Source organism: Vicia villosa, linkage group LG3 (genome assembly GCF_029867415.1).
Source record: "Vicia villosa cultivar HV-30 ecotype Madison, WI linkage group LG3, Vvil1.0, whole genome shotgun sequence".
NCBI lineage: Eukaryota > Viridiplantae > Streptophyta > Magnoliopsida > Fabales > Fabaceae > Vicia > Vicia villosa.
The window spans coordinates 42,225,843-42,250,069 of NC_081182.1; the positions used below are offsets into that span (position 1 = coordinate 42,225,843).

General features: G+C 34.4%; 2 protein-coding genes across 3 annotated transcripts; both read right to left on the reverse strand.

The window, feature by feature from the left end:
* Positions 1-1,396: 1,396 nt before the first annotated feature.
* Positions 1,397-8,641, reverse strand: LOC131661152 (uncharacterized). Its single transcript, XM_058930584.1, has 13 exons — positions 7,869-8,641; positions 5,730-5,808; positions 5,572-5,628; positions 4,614-4,669; positions 3,539-3,767; positions 3,228-3,314; positions 3,067-3,141; positions 2,894-2,974; positions 2,390-2,454; positions 2,135-2,318; positions 1,959-2,047; positions 1,728-1,842; positions 1,397-1,647 (listed from the first exon to the last, which is right to left on the reverse strand). Exons 1-13 carry the CDS (start codon positions 8,477-8,479, stop codon positions 1,606-1,608), a joined length of 1,770 nt encoding a protein of 589 aa, XP_058786567.1. The 5' UTR covers positions 8,480-8,641; the 3' UTR covers positions 1,397-1,605.
* A 9,320-nt stretch (positions 8,642-17,961) lies between these two features.
* LOC131661153 (protein LIKE COV 2-like) lies at positions 17,962-23,877 on the reverse strand. 2 transcript variants are annotated; one of them, XR_009301123.1, is made up of 7 exons: positions 23,581-23,877; positions 22,130-22,182; positions 21,937-22,046; positions 21,211-21,378; positions 19,672-19,769; positions 18,396-18,548; positions 17,962-18,273 (listed from the first exon to the last, which is right to left on the reverse strand). XR_009301123.1 is itself a non-coding variant. In XM_058930585.1 (7 exons), exons 1-7 carry the CDS (start codon positions 23,698-23,700, stop codon positions 18,173-18,175), a joined length of 777 nt encoding a protein of 258 aa, XP_058786568.1. In that variant the 5' UTR covers positions 23,701-23,873; the 3' UTR covers positions 17,962-18,172. The 2 variants fall into 2 exon arrangements, 1 of the variants encoding a protein (XP_058786568.1); XM_058930585.1 differs by having other exon boundaries at positions 18,396-18,522; positions 23,581-23,873.
* Positions 23,878-24,227: the final 350 nt, after the last annotated feature.

The following is a 24,227-nucleotide window of genomic DNA, read 5'->3' on the forward strand; positions in this document are numbered from 1 at the left end:
TCAAAGCGGGTTTTCCCCGTCAACTTCGAAGCGGAGTCAGGTGGGTGCCGACGGGTATGAATTTTGTTGCCATGTCTATTTATGATTTTCTAAAAAACAATGAATGTCGTGGTTTGACGTATTGCATGTGCTGATTTTTAATATGAAATGAACCACGATGCATTAGAGCAATAATTAAGGTGTTTATGTGTTGGCAATGCTCGAATTTATGGGTTGAAAATTAGGATTTTTGATGATCTTCATGTGAACAATCGATCGATTGTTCATGACAATCAATTGTATGCTTAAAGATGGATGGATTCTGGAAATTCCCAAGAAAGCAATCGATTGACTGCTTGTATCAATCGATTGATGTTCGAAAATTTTCCAAATATCTTTTATAGAAATGCACTTAATCTAATGATCCATTTCCAATGACTATATAGTTATTTTCCATGACTATTCATTAATTCATATATGTAGGTAAAGTAATTCAAAAAGAGACTTTTTGTTCAATGGCCAATTATTTTCCAAGATAGTTATTTACGCTTCTCTGCATTCTTCTTGATATTAATGCTTGATCATCTTCATCCTCTGAATATGATTCTGTATACTCATCAATTATGTTCTGAGAGGATAAGATTTCAGTGCGAACTTCAAATTTTTGTGTGGTTATTAAAGCTATCATTTTTTCTTTTCTTTGTGGTGTATTCTCACTAAGAATACTTTCACGAGTGCGAAGAGATCATATGAGTTCTTTAATTTGTAGTACTTTTAGGTTTTTTTTACCTGTGAGAGAGATCATATGAGTTCTTTAATTTGTAGTACTTTTAGGTTTTTTAACTGTGAGATAGCATTTACCATATGTCTCCAAATTTTTGGAAGACATCTTATAATTTTTTGAACTCTTTCATTAACAGTGTAAATTTTTCCAAAAGATCTGAGTTATTTACGATGACAATTAACCTTGCAAATATTTCGTCCGCGCTTTCTTCTTCCTTCATTTCAAAGGTTTCAAACTTTCTAACTCTCATGTCAATTTGTTCCTCTTTTAACATGACAGGTGCTTTCATGATGGATTTTGATAGCATTTCATATGTCTTTTGCAACTGTGCATTCTTTAATTCTATCGTATTCATCCCTACTAAGAACAAATGATAAAATAAATTGAGTGTTTAAAAATTTAAACGAGAAGGGCAGAACTTTGAAAAAAGAAAATGATTGAATGAAAAGAAAATGTCGCCACTTTCTCAACCCTTCCTCTTTTTCTCTCTTTTTTGAAGCCTCTTAAATTAGACACCACTGGCAAAATCTCTATACTACATTTTACCATCGCAAATTTTACACCTTGGCTGTTCAATAAATATAGAAAATAGTACTCCCACATCGTGAGTGAGTATTGTAACCACGAGTAGAATAGAGTCGAAAACAGTGTATAAAATACATTAAGATACAAAATAGTCAATTATTAATCATGACTATCACCACAGTTGAATTTCTGTAATCATACATCTAATGATACAAGTCACCAATCTGAATTCATAAACTTAAACTCCACCTTTGAAGTATGAGAAAAATAAGCAGAATGTTGTCTTTAAGAGTCACAAAAAGCCTGGAAGCAGTTCTTCACACAACCCCTTTAAACTTAGCTTCATATACCTGAGGTTGCTGCAACAACAACAAAAAATCATTAAAATTCTTGTTTGAAGGAAAAGGGGCATGGAGCAGGATAATAGACTTATGCTTACCATGTATATAGCTGAAATCATTTTGCGTGCAAACCACCGCATGTGCATCGCACGCTGAGCAGCACTTGCTGCTTCCACTGTTTCAAACATCAAATATACAAAACCTGCACTATTCCTGTATACAAAATTGAATCAATTAATAAAATCGCAGCTATGCACAAAATGATATTGGAAATAAAAAATATATGGAATGGAGTACAAGTATATGAGTGCACTAATTTGCAAACTTACTTGTCGACATAGATATGCTTCACCCGCCCATATTTAGAACACTCTTCTTCTACATCTTCTTTGATGTCTAGATCAAAATCTGGCTCTGTCTGCAGATCGTAATAACGGATATTAGTAATAATTCAGTTAAATGAAACTATATACTAGACTGTAATCAATCAGTTAAAACTACTAACCTCAGTGGTTGGATCAAACATATTCTTCAACAGCAAACAGTTGCTGGGGGTTCCTACAGGTTCGGCCACTTGGGTAGGCATAAATTGAGTTGGTAGAGCTAGTGCTGGTATTAATCCAGGATTACCAATAGGCAAACTAATAGCCTGCTGGGCAGGAACTGAACCATTCATGGGTAAGCCAATGCTGCAGATTTTGGAATATGTTAAGATAATGGGCATATTTAAAGAATATAAGAGTAAAATATTTAGATGAACCTTGCAGCGATTCCAGAGCGATCCAACTTCTGCATAAGCAATGCTCTTGATTGGGCATTTAAAGCCTGTTTGTATAAAAGTAAGAAAAAGCAAGATAAGTGAGAACGGACCTCGTAACTGGGAAATGAATTGAAATAAAAGAACCCCGGTAGGAAAAGTGACCATAGCAGCTCTTCAATACAAACACTCAGCCCAAGATAGGGGGCAAAAGTTGCAGTTTCTGACTAAAACATCGCCAATACTCAATAGAACTAAAACTTCAATACACTTGCCAAGTCTATATAAACAATTAAGCTAGAATTTACAGTTACTAAAATAATAATGAAGATTTGAAATAAACAACTTGTCAATAGCCCTAACAAGCTGAGTAAATAATCATCAACCTTTACTCCAAAAAAAAATAATAATCATCAACCTAAGTATATTTATTGTATGAAGAGATAGAGATTTAAGTGACACATTGTCCTGTGGAAGCTATTCATTTAGTTTTATGTGTAGACTTACCAATCCGCCTTCATCATCATCAAAATCTGCAGATTTTGCTGTTGTATCTTGGCCTCCAACATGGTCTGCTACAGATGAAACCTGTTTGAAAAACAACATTAGTTACAAATATAAGGACAGGCAAAAAGACCCACACAGAAAAAGTTAATATAAACCAAGGTGAACAAATCTACCTTGATAGTTCTGCCAGCAATTTCCAATTTTCCATTTAAACTCTGGGCAGCTTTGGCATGCTCTAGGTGGGCAAACTGTACAAGGATTGATAAGGGAAAAGGGTAAGTAACAGTATTTTATCAGAAACAAAAAAAAATTAAGTGAAGTGTCGGTAACGAACTTGAATAAATCCAAAACCCTTGCAATGTCCTGTCTCCAGGTCAAGAGGCAGTTGCACAACCTCCACAGTACCAAATGGCTCAAAAATCTAAAATTTTAAAAAAAAAAGTCAGAAGCTGATCAGGGACAAATTATCAAACAAAACATTCTTATTTAGTTAAAGTCTGACATCTGGCTAAATCAATTCAGAAGAAAACTATATTTCGTTGTTTTGACGGGTATATTTTCAAAAAATCATTTAGCCCTGTCATTTCAAACTCATAGCAATGGATGGCACTGACAAGATTCACTGGACAGAAAAAACAAAATTACCTCTCTCAACTGGCTCTCAGTCATATTGAAATGAAGGTTCCCCACATACAGTTTTCTGTCCACGGCTCCATATGGTCCGACCACACCAGCAGCCCCAGTAGTAGTATTTGATTGAACTAGGTTCTTTTCAGCCTCAGAAGGTTTGACCATTACAGGTTGTCCAAGAAGAAGTTGACCAGAGAGAGCAATTGCCATCGGCACCGACATTGCATCGTAAAATTCAATATACCTGCAACCTCATCAAATACTTGCATCAACTTTTCAGAACTACAATATCCAAACAGTTGCAATCAAAACTTACAAAGCATAGCTAAGAGATGTAGTGAAACAAAAACTCTAGTGAAGACAGCTCAACCAGAGAGTATCTTTTGATGTATCTGACTCATGATAAGAAAGTGTTAGTCTGATGGTAAAAAACATATACTGAAAAATATATTTCAATCAAGAAATAATAAGAAAAGACCAAATTAGAGAGGAAAGACTGCATTAAACTAACAAGATTGGGAGGATTAGGAAACCAGCAATTCATCTTCACTTGTGTGCAAGAAAAATTCATTTTTCAGGAAACATAACCAACTTAAAGCTGACGAAATATTGTGTCTCACTAGTCAAATCAATTCTAAGAGACAAACAAACCAATTTCATGAGCATCACATCCAACTGGCTATTCCCACCCCCAAAAAAAGAGGAGAAATAAAAGAAGGAAGGAAATGCAGGATAAAACTTCCTCCCCGCACTTATCAAGATAATATACCTCATAATCAGTTCAAGTGACATAAACTGAAAAGGCTCAACAACATAAGAAAGAAATCCTCACTGTGTGTGTATGTCAACATAGAGGAAACAAATTGGGAATGGACCAAAATAAAACCAGGATCATGTCATCTACCTTGTGTACGCAGCATGAATTGAATAAACATGTGTGCAAGGTATTCCCATCATCCCTCATCATTATCGCATTGCTAGTTCATTTAAGAGTACAGTTAAACATGATTCTTGAAAGTTGATATCCTAATACCACAATAGTGCATGCATATGAAGAGTGAAATAAAATATTTTACAATTAAGAGCATACCCAACTCCTTTAGATCGTCTTGAGTTCCTATCCATGATCAGACGAACATCTCTCACCTGGAAACGAGGTGCATCAGAAATAAAAAATAATTGAGTAAATATCACTAGACAAAGTAAAGATACAAGACATTCACACCAAGGAACCAAACAACTACAGCTCAATTTGAAGAGTGAAACGAGGTACATCAGAAATAAAAAATAATTGAGTAAATATCACTAGACAAAGTAAAGATACAAGACATTCACACCAAGGAACCAAACAACTACAGCTCAATTTGGCTTGACTTTTTTTAACTTCTCCTTAAAAGAAGCTAGGCCAAACATAATCTTTAAAAAGATCATATTTAAAAAAGGAACTTATCTTTTATAAATAAAAACTAGATATAAAGAACTTGTCAAATCAAGTAGAAAACCTTTGATATTTTATCTATTTTTTTATTATTATACTCAAATTCTATATAAAAATACCTTTTAAGCTAAAAAACTTACAAAACAACCTTATTTTTATTTCTAATGTTCTTTTTTTGGTTTAACTTAAAAGTAGTTTTTAATGCCAAAATAAGTCAGGCCAAACATAGCCTACATCCAGGAGATGGAAATATTTAAATTTAACAACCACTAGTGCACTCCCCATATTGATACAGAATGTTGAGCACAATACAGTCGCTAGATAACTTGAAACTGGAGAAGGGGATCTATGAAGCACTGACACAGACGGACACTGACACCACTAATAATTTAAGGAAATGTGGGACACCTGACACATCTTAGAAATGTCTTAGAAGTGTCGGTGTTAACACACTCAATCATATATTAAGTGAAATATCATAAAATAATAATATATGTTTGCAGTGCACAGTATATACACTCGAGCCACAGAAAGTTCCAATGGAAACACTAATTACCTCACAAATTTTAAATAGTAAAAACAGATAATAAATTAATGAAAATCAACTGACCTTGCCAGCTTTTGAGAAGAATTCATAAACATCTCTTTCTGTTGCCTTTAAGGGCATCTGAAATCATCACAACACATTGGCAATAATCAGAACAGGACACCAAATACTCATATCAGATCAAATAATCCAAGACAAACAGAAAGAGCCAACCAAATAACCTGATAGGCAAAAACAGTTCTTTGATCCCTTTCTGGATCTGCCTCAGGCTCCACAGCTTCCTTCTTCTCCCTAAGTCTCCTGCAATTCACATTAAAATACAGCCATTACATGCATAGAAAAGTTCAGCAAATTCGAACCTGATATTCAGAGTTCAGATTGTATAATTCATGACATTGTAATAATTCATACTTAGAATTCTGTGTAGCTTATTTGTATACGTGTATAGTTTTTAACCTAGTGTTGTTAGTATACTAAATTGTAAGATTAACTGAATTCTAGCAAAAATTAAGTAACAGCAACGTTGACGAGAGTTGTGCCTCTCTACATGATTCATTTCGGTTCAGTCAGCTAATGTAATGAAAACATACTCGTTGATTATACTATAGTCCAGATTCTCTCAAATTCTCTCTTCCAACTTCCTCATTTTGTTCTTGAATTTCTCTCATTTTCTTATTAAAGTTACTTCAAACAAGCATAAACCTAAACCTACTTGGCTAATATTAAGCCCAAAACAGTAATCTTGAGAAGGTAAAGGTCTCAAAATTTTAATTGTAGTCATCACTTCAGAATCTATTGTTATACTCTCAAATTAACACTCGCAACCATGCAGACTAGAGCAGAGAATGGCATTTCCCATCCCTGATTGGTGCCTACTTTGTTAAAGGAACGCACAGAACCAAGCACAGATAAGCAAGCTTTGGCAGAACCTCACTGGTTTACAGCCATGAAAGAATATGACATGTTGCTTCAAAATCAGACCTGGTCTCTATTTCCTCTCCTCCAGGCTGCAAGTGGGTTTTCAAAAATAAAGAAACCCGGTTGAGACCATTATTGCAACCAGGAAAATTTCTAAAGGACTTCATCAGCAACAAGATTAAGAATCTCTAGGATGGAACTCACATGACTGATTCAAAGGGCATCTCCTCCCCTTCCATGATAACAAATCTAAAATTGTACAGATTTGGAGCCAACTATTTGCATGATCCTACTTTCTAAAGTTAAATAGAGGGTGCCCTAGCAATATGCCAATAAAGCCCAGCATGAGATCAATTTGCAGTGAACAAATCAAGCCAGTTCATGTCATGACCACTGGAGAATCATAGAAAGGCAGTCAAGAACTCAAGATCACGCTGAGGTATCTCAAGAATCATAGGAACCCATGAGTTGCTGCTGCAAAAACCACACAGCTGACTTGAGCCATCCAGTCCCTCTTAAAGCTTATTATGGTGAAGCCTGGCCCCAGGTGATCGGAAATCAACTTCAGGACCCTGCATTTACTTTGGCCCAACTTCAGGACCTAGTTTGCGCGCTTGATGACTGAGGCAGTGTACAAAATTTTGGGCAAATACAGCTGCTGAAAATTCTCTATTTGCAATCATTGTTTGCAGAACTGCATATTTCCATACATATTCCTCAGATTATGTGTGATAACTTGAGCACTGACTAATCATAATATAGCAAAACATTTTGATGGTGTCCATTTAACAAGGATACACCATAAAATCAGTCATGGTTGGTTGTAGAGCCAATGAACCTATAGAATCAATTTATCTATTAAATGAAATCACTATTTACTAGTTTATTTGGGTAGATTATGAATGAATGTTCTGTGAAAATATAATTTCATTGTTAGTTAAAAATGGGATGTGGTCTTTTTACATCTAACCCACCTGGTGGTATGGTTGTGTTGTTCCGGAAATGGATAACTAGATGGACATAATGTATGGCTGGGATGATAAATAACGCGGTATAAAGTAATAAACGGGGTTTCACAGAATCTAACGGGTGGTGACAGTTTTCAATGATACGCCGTATGCTTGTCAAAAATTGCATTAAAGAATTGAATAACCGGGGAGCAAAAGGAACATGGTTAAGCCAAGTAATGTTGCAGCGCAATAAAATTCATTCGTAAGGAGTGTGCATCAAATAAACAGTCAATTTACTTGTGGCATATCTGATAAACAGCACAGTTGCTCATTTACCAATCAAATTTAACAATTTTCACCACAAGCTAACAACTAAACCTAAGCCGAAAACACTTGCAAAGCTACGACTACCCAAAAACAAAGCAAAAAGTTTATGTCAAAAACAAAATTAACAAACAGGAATGAAGATTAAGTTACGGGAAAGTGTGTTACCGGCTATCTCTCATGTCAAAATCCCGTTCTCTAACACTATCACGCTCAGAACGACTTCTGCTCCTCCGAGACCTGTCTCTCTCCTCCCGTTCCTTCTCTCTATCTCGTTCAGAACGACTTCCGCTTCTCCGAGACCTCTCTCTTTCCTCCCGTTCTATCTCTCTTTCCCGCTCGGAACGACTCTTGCTTCTCCGGGACCTTTCTCTCTCCTTTTCCTTCTCCTTCTCCCTCTCCCTGTCCCTCCTTTCCCTATCTCTATCCTTGTCTCTCCTATCTTTCTCCCTATCCCCATCCTTCTCCCTGTCTCGGCCTCGGTCTCTGTCTCTGCTACTCCTCTCACCGTCTCTATCCCTATCCCTATCCCTGCCACTCCTACGACGCTCCTTGTCGCGGTCATCATCCCGATCCCTATCCTTCCTGGAGACATGTTCATCGTCGTCGCCACTGGACCTCTTGCTCCTCTTCAATTCAGCGCCCTCTTCGATCTCATCGCGCTTTCTGTAGCTCCGTTCGGTCCTGTCGCTACTCTCCCTCCCCTTCTTAGAAGAATCTTTCTCTTCTAGCTCCTCCTCCACAGTCTTCTCCAGATAATCGTACTCGTCGAAATCCATGGCAGCTTCGTCTCTCAATCCCAAACTCTGAAATTGAGAATTTGAGATTGAAATTGAGAATCTCAAATTTCTAGGGTTTTACAGTTTTGGGTTTTTTTTTTTCCTCTTCGGGCTCAGATAGATAGTAAACAAATAAACACCGCTAATACTTTGTACTTTGTAGTTTGTATTTGTACACTTCCTCCACGCTCCGCACTCTATCGAGCTTGTTAAAAGTCACCAAATAAATAAATCATTAACAATTTTGTGCCACGCTCTAAATGTTCACTTTAAACAAATTTAGGTGTTGTTTTTACATTTTTATAAATAAAATATATTTTAAAAAGAAAATAGAAATAGAGTTTAAATATATTTTATAAAAATTGTTTCGGTCACTAAATGACGGATCAATGGTATGTATGGCGTGTCGCGTGCGTCGTGGGGAGATGTCTGAAGTGAGTAGTGGATTTGCAGCTCGGACCATGTCTGAGACCCTTTTGGTGAAATTTCTCTTGTTTGGTAGCTTTATGTGACGATGTGTTGGGTTGGGTCCTTGTAATTTGGTTTGTCTTAATGAGCCTTTAGTCGTCTCAGAATAGTTACTCCTAAGTCCTTGTTATCACATGTGAAGCAAATATTGCATTAGAAGATTTAGGGTCGGCCACCCGTCACTCTTCTTCGTCGTCTTGGATTATTTGTGTAGGTCTTTGACTTGGAGAAGGGGAGCGAAAAAGTCTATTGAATGGGAGTAGGTGGTCTTGGGAACATGCTAATTAAATGTTTATATTTTCATCAAAATGTTTTGCACTGCAAGTTCTACATATAGCTTTGATTCTAGAGGCCTAGATGAACTTTTTATGACACTTGAGTGTTGCAGGAATCAAGTTTGAATCAATATTGTCAATGATGAAGGCACATTTTCTTAAATCGTTGATCATCGACCATGTGGTTGTTTGTAGTTAATACATGAAAGTCATGGTAAATTAGATTTTTTTTCACCCTCATTGCCCGTGATACTTAAAATACTCTTAAGTTGTCTTGTCAAATGTACAACTCCATATTCCATAACTTTTCTTCATCCGGGTCTTATTCTTATGTTTTGACATCTTTTTGGGGTGTTCCTGTTACTTGATTCTTATGTGTATCGGGAGTTGTTTCTCTTAAAGTAAATGACTTTGCCCTCTTTTTGCTTTGTTTGTTTATTGTTCGTTAGGGTTCCTGAAGAGATTGTTATGGAAGATTTGTTTTTTGACAAAGATTGATATGGAGGATTTAAAAATAAATATTGTTGTAAAAGATGAATGGGTAGTTGATGGTCTTGATCCTACGGAAATCGCTAATGGCTTTGCTTTCTCAACTTTACTTTGACAAATCCACTTGACATAGGTACCTTCAAGAAAAAACAAAAAACTCAAACTTATATTAGGATGCATCATCATCATGATTTTGGTTATGACCCCACTAACAGCGAAATAATGTGGTGGTTAAAATATTAGTCACATGATTATACTCACGATCATTCTTTTTTATGTGTTGGAATGAACCTGAGATGGACCGAAGTAATTGTTCGGTCGACCGAGATTTTAGAATCGAAGACCCAACAAAGGGTGGATTGTGAGACGCTAGGCACCATTTTAGTTTTTTTTTCCGGTAAGGGGGTATAAACCATGCTTTTACTGAAGTAAGTTCCTCTTCCGAATATGAGTGCTCTCCTTAGAAGAGGGTGAAAGATTGTGTAGTATGTACGACATATGTGCTATTCCTCTTCATAAATGCTTATTCTCTCGTATAGGCTTTTGGCTTCTTTTCAACGATATTAAGGTGGTGGTTTTTAACCACATGGGGATTGCTCTTTCGTAATTGCATAGGGTAAGTTAGGCATATGTCAAGGTCTTCAAATATTTGTATGAATATAAGAGGGGTGTGCCAATATTGACGTTATTTTTCCACCTTTTTCAATATTCAGTGTAACTCAGCCAACCTGGGACAGGGCCAAAGTTTATTCTTCCCTCAAGTAGGGTGGGAAGATGCTCGAGGTGTATATTGACAATATGAATAACTTAAAGGGCCAGTATTACCTAGTAATGCCCCTCACTAGGGTTTCTCATGCATGTATTTGTGATGCTCAACTTGGTATACCTCTAAAATACTCTTATAAATTCCCTAAATTCTAACGTCACAATTACTTATGGGCTTGATCGGGAACTTAAGCCTACCTTCCTAATGATCCATCTTAAGAGGAGACCTACTTAAAAAATAAACGAGTGGTCTTTTGGAAAGGTTTGGACTTTGTTGACGGTGTCAGGCCTTCTATAGATGGGTTGAAGTAGTAGAAGAGACGATACATCGAGAGTCACCTTCTAACGGAGGCCACCGCTAAAGAGGAGAGACATATTATCTTTTGTAAAGGGGATGAAAGGCTTCTCTTTTTCCTCTTACGTTATTCTAAATTGGATATTCTCGCTATTTTTATTGTTCCCTTCTATTTGTAGATAAGATAAGATGTTACAAAATGATGCTTCATATGAATAGGGTATTTAGAGTTACTCCTTCATATTCCAAAGTCGCTACCTTACTGATTTTAGAAAGAGCCCACTTCCCGGGAAACCATGTTGCTTCGACCTCTTTAGATCCTCATTTCATATAGCGATTCGTGATATGGAATTATTCTAGTTGGCCTTTAGGGAGGATGTCTTAAGCCCGTCACCAAGGGTAACTGATGAAAGCCCGTTGATGGGAGATGTTGATAGAGTCCTTTTGGCTGGTGAGTTGGTCTTAAAAAGGCATTGGTGTGTGGGACCAGATTCATAAAGGTTGGACCATGAGGGAAGCTCGTAGTTGAACCTCACAAATTCGTCACTAATGCTCTTGGTACACTCTGGTCCTCAAAAGGATAGGTAACACCATCAAATTTTTTAAGAAGACTACACATATTTCTCGAACAAGGACTAAGTCGTTCGTCATGAAGGAATTCAAGAAATGTCATATTAGATACGCCAGGCTTCTGCTATTTTGGCTTTTACATATGCATGTAAAGAGGACATATTTGCATCAGAATGTCTTCGGAAGGACAAATAGATGTTTAAGGAGTGTCTTAAGGATATTGTTATTGAAAGAGGTCAACTTTTCACTTATATTATCAGATCGGATAATCTCATAAGGGAAATCTTTTATGAGATGCAAACATACAGATATCTTTGCCTATTAGCAGAGAAAGCGATGGAGTTAACTCAATGGATAAGAGAAAGGTATAACGCGTTGATATCAGTTTGAAAGGCATTGTTTGACAATTAATTTTCCCTCGATAATATGAACAGGGATTTGGATTCTTCTCACAAGATGCTAAGGGATTTGAAAGTATTCTTAAATGAAACATATGTAACACATAAGACTCCACACACGAGCAGCAACACGTAATGCTAGAACGTGAATGTTAACACCGTCCACTAAAAACAACCAACAAATAAATATTTTCTAGACGAACTACGGAGCTCTGATTTCTTCATTGCACATTGAGGATATGTAGGCATAAGATTCAATAAATATTGGCAAGCACACTAATTTAAAACCTTTCTCCCTAATTAAATCCATCTTTAACAACAAGTAAACCCTAAATAACATCCTCACATATAGATCGAGCAAAACGGTTCCCACTGAGTACAATGGATGTGAGGGGGTGATAATATCTTCCCCTTTCATAATTAACTCCCGAACCCGGATTTGGTTGAGAGACAATTTTCTTCACTTTTTGGGGTTTTCTTGATGTTTCCCCTTCCCTTTGGGATAAATCAACTTCGATGAGGACTCTGTATTTTTTCGCGGTGCGATACGTCGTCACTTGGATCCATCAAGTTATAATACTTCATATAGTACCAGTTAAGAGATGTCGGTCCTCCACTATGATGATTATCTACAAGTGTTTACAAAGGTTGGTAACGTTAATTTCCAATGCATTTTCTTTCTCCTTACCAATCTACGTCAAGTCATGGTTGTGCTACAGAGCTTTGTGTATTTGTTTGGCTCCAAATAGGTCGACATATATTATCACAGTTAAATCATGGACATTGGGGGTATTTTATCTTTAAGTGAATTGGGGAGGCCACGATGTAGAGTGTTGCAGCAAAATTTCTACCAAAAATGTAGTTGTACACACTTTTGAATGGAATTATCGAGAACTATAGGTCCACCATCATAGTGTCTCTTCTTTCTTCGAGTGAGGCCATGAGCTCTAAAAATCCTCATGGGCAGGTTATCGTGCCAATGAAGGTATGTAGGTAGAATTTCGTATAAATAGATAACCTTTCTTTCTTTAATCTTAGCTTTTCAAAGAGCTTGGCATACACGACATCACACGAGCTCCCCACGCCGATAAGGATTCTTAAAACATCAAAGTTGGTCATAATCGTTGTTATAACTAGGAAAAAAAATCTCATTTTGGATACTGCCCACTTTCTCACTATCTTTGAATCCAAGGATATGCCTTTTTGGCTTCACTTCAGAGGCCACATCTTCTTTCTTATTAACTACTATCAACTCGGCAATCCATCTCTTGATTATCCCTTTGGATAGAGTCTTTGAGCATGGAAAACCTCCCCTAATAAAGTATATAAATTGACATTTTCCTCTTAGGTTTTCTTCCTCTTTTTCACTCCTATCTTTTCTTCCATTGACTTATATGTCGTAACCTCAGTTGTCTTTTTTTGGGATGTTTCTCTCGGCGAGGGGATCCCTTTTTCATGTTGATTCGTATCGCCTCTTGTAGTGTTCTTTTATTCCATGATAATTGCTTTTACCGTCTTCTTGGGTGTACTTGTTTAAGCTTAATTTCTTAATCAGTTCCTCAATCACGAACTTCAAGTGTACACAGTCCTATGCGTTGTAACAATGGCTTTTGTGGAAGTGACAAAATCTCGTCTTATCAATTTTGGATGATTCTTTCACGGGGTAAAGGTTTTTTTCTCCCACGTCCTTGAAATGAGTGTTATCCCATTCTTGTAAGATCTTTTCTCTTGACGTATTGAGAAGTATGTTGGATGAAAATATGGCATGGGGACCCCGTTCTTTGTCTTCCTAACATTAGTTAGTCATTAGTTAGTCATTTCCACCTCTTTTACTAAGAGTTTTTCTTCAAATTTAATGTACGACTAGGCCCTAGTGGGGAGGTCACTCATACTTCTAACACCTTCAAGTCCTAACTTCTCGCAAAATAAATAATTTATCTTAATCCTTTATCGAATATCCAACACTTCAAGTTGTCATTTGATCCACTTACTTCGAAGGCTACCTGGTAAATCAGTCAATGTATTCCCACAAGGTTTCCTTTTTCTTCTGCTTGATTCCTTAGAGGATGCATATAGTCATGGGTTGTCATTTTAGGGTCGTAAATTGAGTCGTAAAATAATCGCATAGTCCATTCCAAGAGTTTATACAACCATCAAACAAGGTTTTGAACCATGTCATAGCTTCCCCTTTGAGGGTCAGCACCAATAATTTTCCTTTCACCCCATTCTTGGCATGGTGATGATCAAACATAATGTATATGTTCGATATGTTCATATGGATCTCCGTTCCCGTCGTACATATCTAGCTTCAGAGGTTTTTCTTCTTTGATTTCTTCTCAGTAGCCTTTTTAGGTTCATGAACTTCAATATATCTTATGACTGTCACGTAGATGCTTATCATGTTTAATCTCCACATCTGTACCACCCGACTTGCCAATAGTAACTTGATTTCAGAAGATGCAACCTTACCATTGTTATGTGACATATGGGAGTCATGACAAATGATCTTCCACTTGATTCTCCACAACTCTTTTGTATATAATTTTAAATCAAACTATTACAATAATATTACCCATTTTATAAATCTCATATTCACGTCTTTTTTGGCTATCAGGCACTTGATTGTAAAATTATTAGTGTATACGACCACTTTGGTGCCCACGAAATAGGATCTAAACTTTTCAAAAACAAGCATCAGAGCTAGTAGTTCATTTTTAATAGTGGTATAATTTATTTGGGCTTCAATCAAGGTCTTACTTGCATATTAAATGGAATGTAATACCTTGTTATGGTTTTAGCCTAACACTACTCCATTAGCGAAATCACTAGCATCACACATTATTACAAACTAATTGAACCACTCTAATACCATTAAGAGTCATGAAGCCCTTCATACATATGCTACCTTACCTGGCATAAAGGTTTTGTGATTTTTGAGAAATCTTTAATAAATTCTCTATAAAATTTAGCCTTACCAAGAAAACTTGGAACTAAAGGGGGGACGATAACTCCACTGCAGTCGAATGTCAAAATATTCTCAATGTTACTACTAAGCTTGCAAAGGAGATGAAGGTTGTAGATGTTGAGATTAGAACGGGTTGCAAGATCTTAGTAGATTTGCTTAACAAAAATAAGAAGAACAGGGACCATAGGGCTCGTCAGAAGCGTATCTAGAATAATCGGGCTATGGAAAAAAGGTTCAGTTTCAACAAAACTAGGAACAAGGAAAAGAAAACACTTCCTAATGTTTGGAAGGAAGAGGTGTGCATAGGAAGGATTAGGATAATGGAACATAACAACATGAGAGAGAACAATAATGGAGAAAAACCCTAAAAACTTTTAGAAAATGGACCATTACTTACACTAGTGGAGAGAACAATGGGATAGTCCATTACCTAACAAAAAATCTATAAAACTTCATATACCAATATATATATATATATATATATATATATATATATATATATATATATATATATATATATATATATATATATATATATATAATAATAATAATAATAATAATGTATTAACAATTAATAAATTATTAAAACATTTTTATATGAATTGATATGCAGTATCCGTATAAATCAATCATCATGACCATTTAATTAACTAACAATGTAAATGTATTTCAATTCAATTTAATATTTTTTAGAAATGTTTGACACAACCAATCGTTAGTTGGTCCAGTGGTGATTGGCGCTGGATTTGGTAGGGAGAACCACGGTTCGATCTCCCGCAACTTTGAATTAATAAAATATTTAAAAATTCACTATCCTCGTGTAGAACATTTTGTCTACATATACTTGGCAATTTTTTTTTATTTTTTTTTAATTTTTTTTTTAATTGCAATATAATTATAACTAGTAACAAACCCGTTCATACGCACGGGTTCTATTCTGTTATCCTCATTTGGGTACATCATTTATTTTAAATAAAATATTAAAAAAAATATTTAGATAAATAATTGATTATTTCGTATATCAAAATATTTAGATCAATCATAAAAAATTTTCGTATACTATTTTTAGATGAAAAATATTTGATCATAAATATCATTTCTCGTATATAAAAATATTTAAACCAATAATAGATTTTTTCCCGTATACAAACTTCATTTTTGTTTAGGTATCATTTACAAAAATATTTGGATCAATAGTAAATTTCGTATATAAAAATATTTAGATCAATAGTGAATTTTTTCCCGTATACCATTTTTAAATAAAAAATATTTGATTCATAAATACCATTTTTTCGTAAATAATAGATTTTTTCCTTATACAAATATTATTTTTGTTTCGGTATCATTTACAAAAATATTTGGATAAATATTAAATTTTCGTATATAAAAATATTTAGATCAACAATAGATTTTTTCCCGTATACCATTTTTGGATCGAAATTATTTGATCATAAATACCATTTTTCGTATATAAAAATATTTAGATCAATAATAGATTTTTTTTCTCATATACATACTTCAATTTTGTTTAGGTATCATTTACAAAAATATTTGGATCACTAGTAAATTTCGTATATAAAAATATTTAGATCAATTGTATATTTTTTTCTCGTATACCATTTTTGAATAAAAATATTTGGATTATAAATACCATTTTTCGTAAGTTATAAAGATTTTTCCGTATACAATTATTATTTTTGTTTACGTATTATTTACAAAAATATTTGGATCGATATTAAATTTTCGTATATAAAAATATTTAGATCAGTAATAGATTTTTTCTCGTATACCATTTTTGGATCAAAAATATTTGATCTTAAATACCATTTCTCGTAAGTAAAAATATTTAGATTAATAATAATTTTTTTTTTGTAAACAAAATTCGTTTTTGTTTAGGTATCCATTACAAAAATATTTGAATCAGTAGTAAATTTCGTATATAAAAATATTTAGATCATTAATAGATTTTTTCCCGTAAACCTTTTTTGAATAAAAACATTTGGATCATAAATACCATTTTTCGTAAATAATATTTTTTTCCGTATACAAATATTATTTTTGTTTAGGTATCATTTACAAAAATATTTGGATCATTGTTAAACTTTTGTATATAAAAATATTTAGATCAATAATAAATTTTTTGGCCTATTCCATTTTTGAATAAAAAATATTTGGATCATAAATAACATTTTTCGTATATAAAAATATTTGGATCATAAATAACATTTTTCGTATATAAAAATATTTAGATCAATAATTGATTTTTTTTTCCGTATACGATCTTCATTTTTGTTTAGGTATCATTTACAAAAATATTTGGATCAATAGTAAATTTCGTATATAAAAATATTTAGATCAATAATATATTTTTTCCCGTATACCATTTTTGAATAAAAATTATTTGGATCATAAATACCATTTTTCGTAAATAAATGATTTTTTCCGTATACAAATATTATTTTTGTTTATGTATCATTTACAAAAATATTTAGATCAATATTAAATTTTCGTATATAAAAATATTTAGATCAATAATAGATTTTTTTAAATAAATTTTTCCGGTATACTATTTTTGAATAAAAAACATTTCAATCATAAATATCATTTTTTGTATATAAAATTATATGAATTAATAATAGTTTTTTTTTTTGTGGAAGAAAGAAGTGGGAAAGTGATAAAAGAGAAAGAACAAAAATAGAGAATAGAGAGAAATTTTGTAAGTTTGATAAAATCGATGGGTTGTATTATTTTAATAATAAAATTAAAAACTTTATTGTTCAAAGACCAAATAACCACAATTTTAATGTGGTAGCAAAAAATCAAATAGGTATTAGAGACTTTTCCACGTTCATTAATTTTCTTATATTATAGATTTCAATCGTAATTATAAACTTATAATTAATTAATTAAATAATTATTCAATATTTTTCCTGATCTTTTCATGTTCTTTAGATTTAAAATTCAATTTTTTAACAACCTTTATAAAAATACACTTTTAAACCGACTATAAAGTCAAACCAAACTTTTAAAAAGACCATCTCAGACTTTTAAAATCGGGTTAGACCCAGATTAGTAAACATGAGCCAAACTCAAACCTTACAAAGTCTGATATGTTGTGATCGGGTTAGACCCAGATCAGTAAACATGAGCCAAACTCAAACCTTACAAAGTCTGATATGTTGTGATCTATCCTCACCCCATAACCCTAAACATGGCATAATTCTTCAAAGGATGAATGAACGATTGGAGAAAAGAAGTGAAAGTATAAGAAAATGATAAAAATATTGTAATAACTACATTGTATCTTGCTCTTTTTTCAACTTCGATAGAAACTACAAATATATAACAACTTTCGTATACAAACTCCATCACAAGGAGGTTCAGAATACAATTCTCATCAACTTATGAGTCATGCATGGTATAATGAACGATAACTACAAATCAATCTTAAGCCGCGGTTTCATTCCTTTAACCAATTCTGTTCAAAGATATTCTCTCATTCGGCCGAGCAACTCTTTCAATGGGAGATATCAACTGTGGCATTGTCATTCCTCCAGAAACAATGATTTCTGTATCAGCATCAAATAAATGTTAAGCCACAAATTAAGAAAATGTTACCTAAATAATAGTTTAAGAATCACTACATCATGAAGAATGTACTTTCCAATCAGTCATCAAAAAGAGAACCTACCGATGCCTTCTCGAATGGAAAGATTTGGTCTTATTACATCTTTGGAGTTAACCAAAATTATATCCCCAATGTACAGATGGTTTGTAGGGACAAAAACACTACAGAGCTCTTCGTCTTCATTTTCTTGCTGGGAAGGAGGAAAAATGATAAAATCTAAAGTCAAATATATAAAACAAAGCATTGAAATTAGTAGTTACCTCAGAAAACAACACAATTTCAATGGTGGATGCACACATAATATAATGAGATTATGATGAGGCACCTTTCAGATGAAAATGAAATAAACGTAAGCCCAAATATTTTCAGTAAATTAACTTCTAAAACAATGGCTACCATAAAGCACCACTAATCATGGATATACTGGATAAACTCGAGACAGGGCACATTAGACTTTTACGTTGCTGTAAATCTAAACCAAGCGGTTGAGCTCCATTGGCAAGGAGCCCCGTCCAAGGACGTACTCGGGGAATACCGAGTTCGATTCCCAGGCGGAACAATCTTGTTTGGCCAGTGCGCATGCCTCTACGCACGAGCCGGATTAGTGGCCCACCTGTGGTGGGTCGAAACCGGTGCGAATAGCAAAAAAAAATCTAAGAGGTGAGCACATATACAAATCCAAACACATAAGATGTATATGTTGCATCAAATCTCACAGGTGCGCACACATATAAATGTAAACGCATTAGATTGATATGCTGCAACAATTTAATGACAAATTATTTAAATCCAAATTCCTCTTAATAGTTGGCCTATCACTTTCCTTGGTAGTCTTCTTCTTCACACTGCTTAACTTTAAATGAGGCTCTATGATTTTTTGTTGCCCAGACTCTGTTTCTAATTATATTCTCAATCTTGCCTTATGTGACCACGTATCTACCATAGCAACTTCATTTTTGCAACACAGATCATTCTTTCTTGTTGGCTCTTTACTCCCAACAGTCAATCCTAAATATTAGTATATTACAAGTTTTATAGATGTGCAATGATAATTTCAGTAAGATGTACCTATACCCTTATTAATGGCGTCCCTCTGCACCCCTACTATTATATGGTGGATGATGGGTTCAATATACATAAATCATGAGACATCTGGTATTGTATGTGTTTCACTTTCATCATTCACATCTAGGCTAAAATTTATGTGCCTCCTGCTAAGCCTGCATTCTATATATTTTATTTTACTTCCACTTAGCCAAAAGGTGTATGAAGTCTATTTATCAACATTAAAAAAGGGAAGCCTAAAAACTGTTTAGTAAATACAGTGTGTTCAAAGTACCTGTAAAGTAACAGTTGATGTAATGAAGCCAAAAGCATATTCACCAACACGCGGATGACGGATAATTGCTACCTCTTTAAAGGCAGTGGTATTTTGATCTGTAAAGAATTCGAAAAATAAAAATTACAAGAAATCACTGACAGCTAAAATAAAATGATAGGGGAAAACAATTTGAATTGAGCCTTGATTTCAGAAATGAAGAGCCTAACTGATCCTACCTACCAGTACCAATTACCATTTAAGTTGTCAAAGCTAATAAGATCTATTCTAAACAGTAAAGTATTTCCTTTCAGCTGGCCATCCTTTGATAGAAGCAAGTATTTTATTATAAGACTAAGATAAGAAGTTCCCTCACTGTTAGTGGTGTCGATGGCGGAGAGCCAAAATCCCGCCATACCAACCGTTTTGTGGCGCAGTTATAGCGGGATTATGGCGGAAAAACCCGCATTACCGGCCAATATTTACCATTACAGCGAACCCAACAATTGCCATGTATATCCGCCATAGCGTTGCCATGGCGGATATTTGATAACACTGCTCGCCGTCAACCATATAATAGAATTCATATGTAAGAGCCGACAAACCTACCAATGCCCAAAGATCCCAACTCTCAAACAAACAAGACTACAAAACAACTCTAAATCTTGCTTTCCATTTAATAGGCAACACGTCTTATTTCTCTAATTATTCCAACACCCAACTGCTAAGTAACTCTAACTGCTTTAACTAATAAATCTACCAAGAAAGTTTGATGTTATTGCCCCAAGTGAGCATTCCATTATAAATAATCAATGCAGTAATTCTAATGTCTTCATTTTAAAATAGAGAGCATTTGCTATAAAACACACAGCATACTCACACACATAGAATCACCTTATATCTATAACTAGAGAACAACCTAGATTTGTTATAGTTATGTTCATTACTTTTTCTTTTCCACTATGGATCCAGATCCAAAAACAAGTCGCTTATAATATAACAAAATAACTGATATACCCTAAAAAAGAAACTGAACAGTTAAAACTGACGGGTATTTGAGGAATTTTGCATGCTTAACCTATGTGTAAACATAAAATTATGGTTTGGCCACAATTTATGGCCAGGACCGCCACACGACTTGCAGGCTGAGCGCTTTGCAGTGGACGCTGCCACCTCTATGCAATTCCGCAATTGAACACTTAAGTGGCACCATCGACAACATAGATGCACCAAACACTTCAAATTTAATCAGCTCACTTATGTGTTATCTACTCGCTACTTTCCAAACAGAGCCTAAGTAATATTTTCAAATGAGCTCCTTGTATAATAATTTATAAAATACACTCTATAAAGTCAACATATAAACAAGGAACCAGCCACCCTGGCCACTTTTCCGTGTAAACCATTTAAGACATTCTATTACAATTGTAACAACACTAGGTAACCAACAAGCAAATAGCATAACTCATCACCTCTAAGTGAATTCAAACTCCGCTATCTAACTAATCTTAATCTTTTTTGGGCTAATCTAATCGAACTATATTGTTATGAAGAGCATACCTGGAGAAATTGCAGCACTAATCTGCTTGGATGCAGAATAAATATGTCTGACAAGGGGCATTTGCTTTATTAACCATTCTCCAATCCAGAAGACAGTGGCCCCCATCCACGACGAAACAAAAACACCAATAACAAATACAAAAGCTAGCGATGTAATAAAACCAAGTCCTGCACCACAAACCAAGAGCCTTCAAACTTAATACAATGCATCGAGAGGGATTAAAAAGAAAGAATGTAGAAGATGCTTGTGCAATGTGCATACACACATGTTTTGAAGAAAATAAATTTACAAGAGACAAGTGGAGAACTACAAACAAAAGTGAGGATACCATAACCTCTAAGACATTTAGATTACAATTCAAATAAACCCGGGTAAGAAACAATATGCCTTTTCTCTCAATTTATTCAACAATAAATTAACCTGTTATCATTGAATTAACAAGTTTATGCACTGTTGCCATTTACATTGCTTTGCAAGTTCCCAGATTAGCCACTAAACCCAAAGAAGAAAGGATAATAATACTTTCATGCTCAATTGATAAAACAAAAAGAATAACCTATTATATTTGATATCACAAGTATAAGCACTATGTTCAATTTGTTTCTTTTTATTGTTTTGGATCTATGACATCTATAACAAGGAAAAACTCACCCCATTTTTACCTTCTCAAGAGAGCAAATATAATAGTCAAATCCATGTATATTGGAGGGAAAAAAATTACTCACCAAATATTTCAATGCCAAAACTAGAGTATAGCGGACTAAAGAAACCATCAACAAACTGAATAAACCACCATGTAATAAAAAAGGTAACTGCAACTGGGAATAGAACAACACTGCAAGTTCAAAATTAAATGAATAGTTAGATTTACAGTAATGGCAACAATTAGTTATCTTGGCAAGTAGTTTAGTCCATTACATTCCAGTCATAAATTTCTTTGAGACCCAACTCTGAAGAACAAAGCAGCAGGCCTGAAATAATTGCAGATAATGAGTCAGTAGCAAGACATAGATGGACTTTATCTTGAAATAATATGAGACTAAAAAAATTATATCATGCCAAAACTAAATGCATATTGGCTAACAATTGAGTTTCTGTAAACTTCAAAGTCATCAATAGAACTTGTATCATAAAAAGAAAAACAGCTACTTTTATATGAGGAAATGTTTGTGCCGAATCATTCCTTGATTTCCCACATCCAGCAGCTAACTGGCTTCTTTCTGAGGCCTATACAATGCAGGGAAACAGGGATTGGAGGTTCAATTACAATCGTGCTTCGATTTTTAATGGCTTTGTAATATGCTTCACATACACTATCGAAGGGATGTAAACCATGTACACTATTGAAGGGATGTAAACCATTGAAATGGAGGAGAGCTTCGGGGATTTTATGTGACATAAAGGTACTGTGCAAACTGAAGGGAAAATTTTATCGAACTGCAGTAAGATCTGCGATGTAGTACGAGACAGAATGTTGGGCAGTTAAGGATCAACATGAGAATAAAGTAAGTGTAGTAGAGATGAAGATGTTGCATTGGATGTGTGGTAAGACTAGACATAATAGGATTAGAGAACAAAATATTAGAGATTGTAGGGATAACCCTTATAGTAGAGAAGATGGAGGAAACTAAACTTATGGTGTGTTTGGTAACACGGTCCACTGCCGCCACCGCACGTTTGGAGCCCTCCCACCGTGATTTTCAGAAGCTACTATTGGTAGCTTTTAACCACCGTGATTTCCTACCGTGGTTTTTAATAAATTCCAAACATAGGCTTAAATGATTAGGGTGAGAAGACTTGTAAACTTTGGGGTAAGGAGAGAAGTCAACCAACTAGAGGAAGAGGAAGACCTAGAAAGACTATAAGAGAAACATGGTCCTGGATAGAACATTATGGCAAAAGTTGATTCATGTAGCCGATCCCACTTGGAGGGATAAGGCTTGTTTTTGTTGTATAATATTTTAACCCACTTGGAGGGATAAGGCTTGTTTTTGTTGTATACTATTTTAACAAACTTAGTTTTTTTTCCAAATAAGGACACTTAAGGGAAACAGTACCTGGATCAATCTAGCTAATCTGAGCAAAGAGCAAGCAAAATCCACAAAATCTTAGCAACAAGTTAGAAAATAAACTTCATAATCATAACCCACATAGTATCTCAACAAACAACACAACTAATGAATTGGTCCAATCCATTTCATCTTCCACTAAGATAAAACCCTAGTAAAGTCAATTTCATTATGCTTAAGACTCTGGGTTGACTAATTAGTAACCTAATAAAAAATACAGTAGAATAAACGAGATCGAAGAGTTAAGTTAACCCTAATTTGAAGAAATTGAAATCTTAAGGGAATACAGAAAAATTGTACCCTGCGAGTAGAAGAGTTGGGAGAGGTAGGTGGAGATTTAGCTGGATCTTCGGGATCTTCGCAAGAGACATTATCAGCTTGACTGAGAGGAATCGACGTTGATTCTTTTTCTTCCGCCATTTTCTCCTTCTTCTTCTTCACTTTTTCTGATGCATCAATTTGAAAGATCTTAGAAGAAGCTTAATTTGGATTCTATATTATGTTATGATTTAGTCTTGGATACTAAGCAAGCAACACTTGCTCACTCTCCAAAAAGTCTAATCTGATAATTACCAGAATAATCTAACCCAAGCAATGTTAATAACGTGGTTTTGGACTATGTGATGTGATGTGGTTTTTTCTTTTTACTCTTTTCTTTCTAGGTTTATATAAATTTAATTGGTTAATTAATAATTTGGTCAAAATTGGATATTTAATTATATTTTATTTAGAAGGGAAATCCTAAAATTCTTTCATTAAATATTAATCTATCTTGGTCTAATTTTTTTTTTTTTTAATTTTCCCCCTTAAATTTAAGAGTGTAGTGGGATTGAATTAGAATATTTATTTGGTTAATAAGAGTACGAGTATCTAATTAAATTCAAGGATATTAAAGTGTTCAGATTTTTTTTTTTAAAATTTTTTATTTATAAATAAATTGTGTTCTT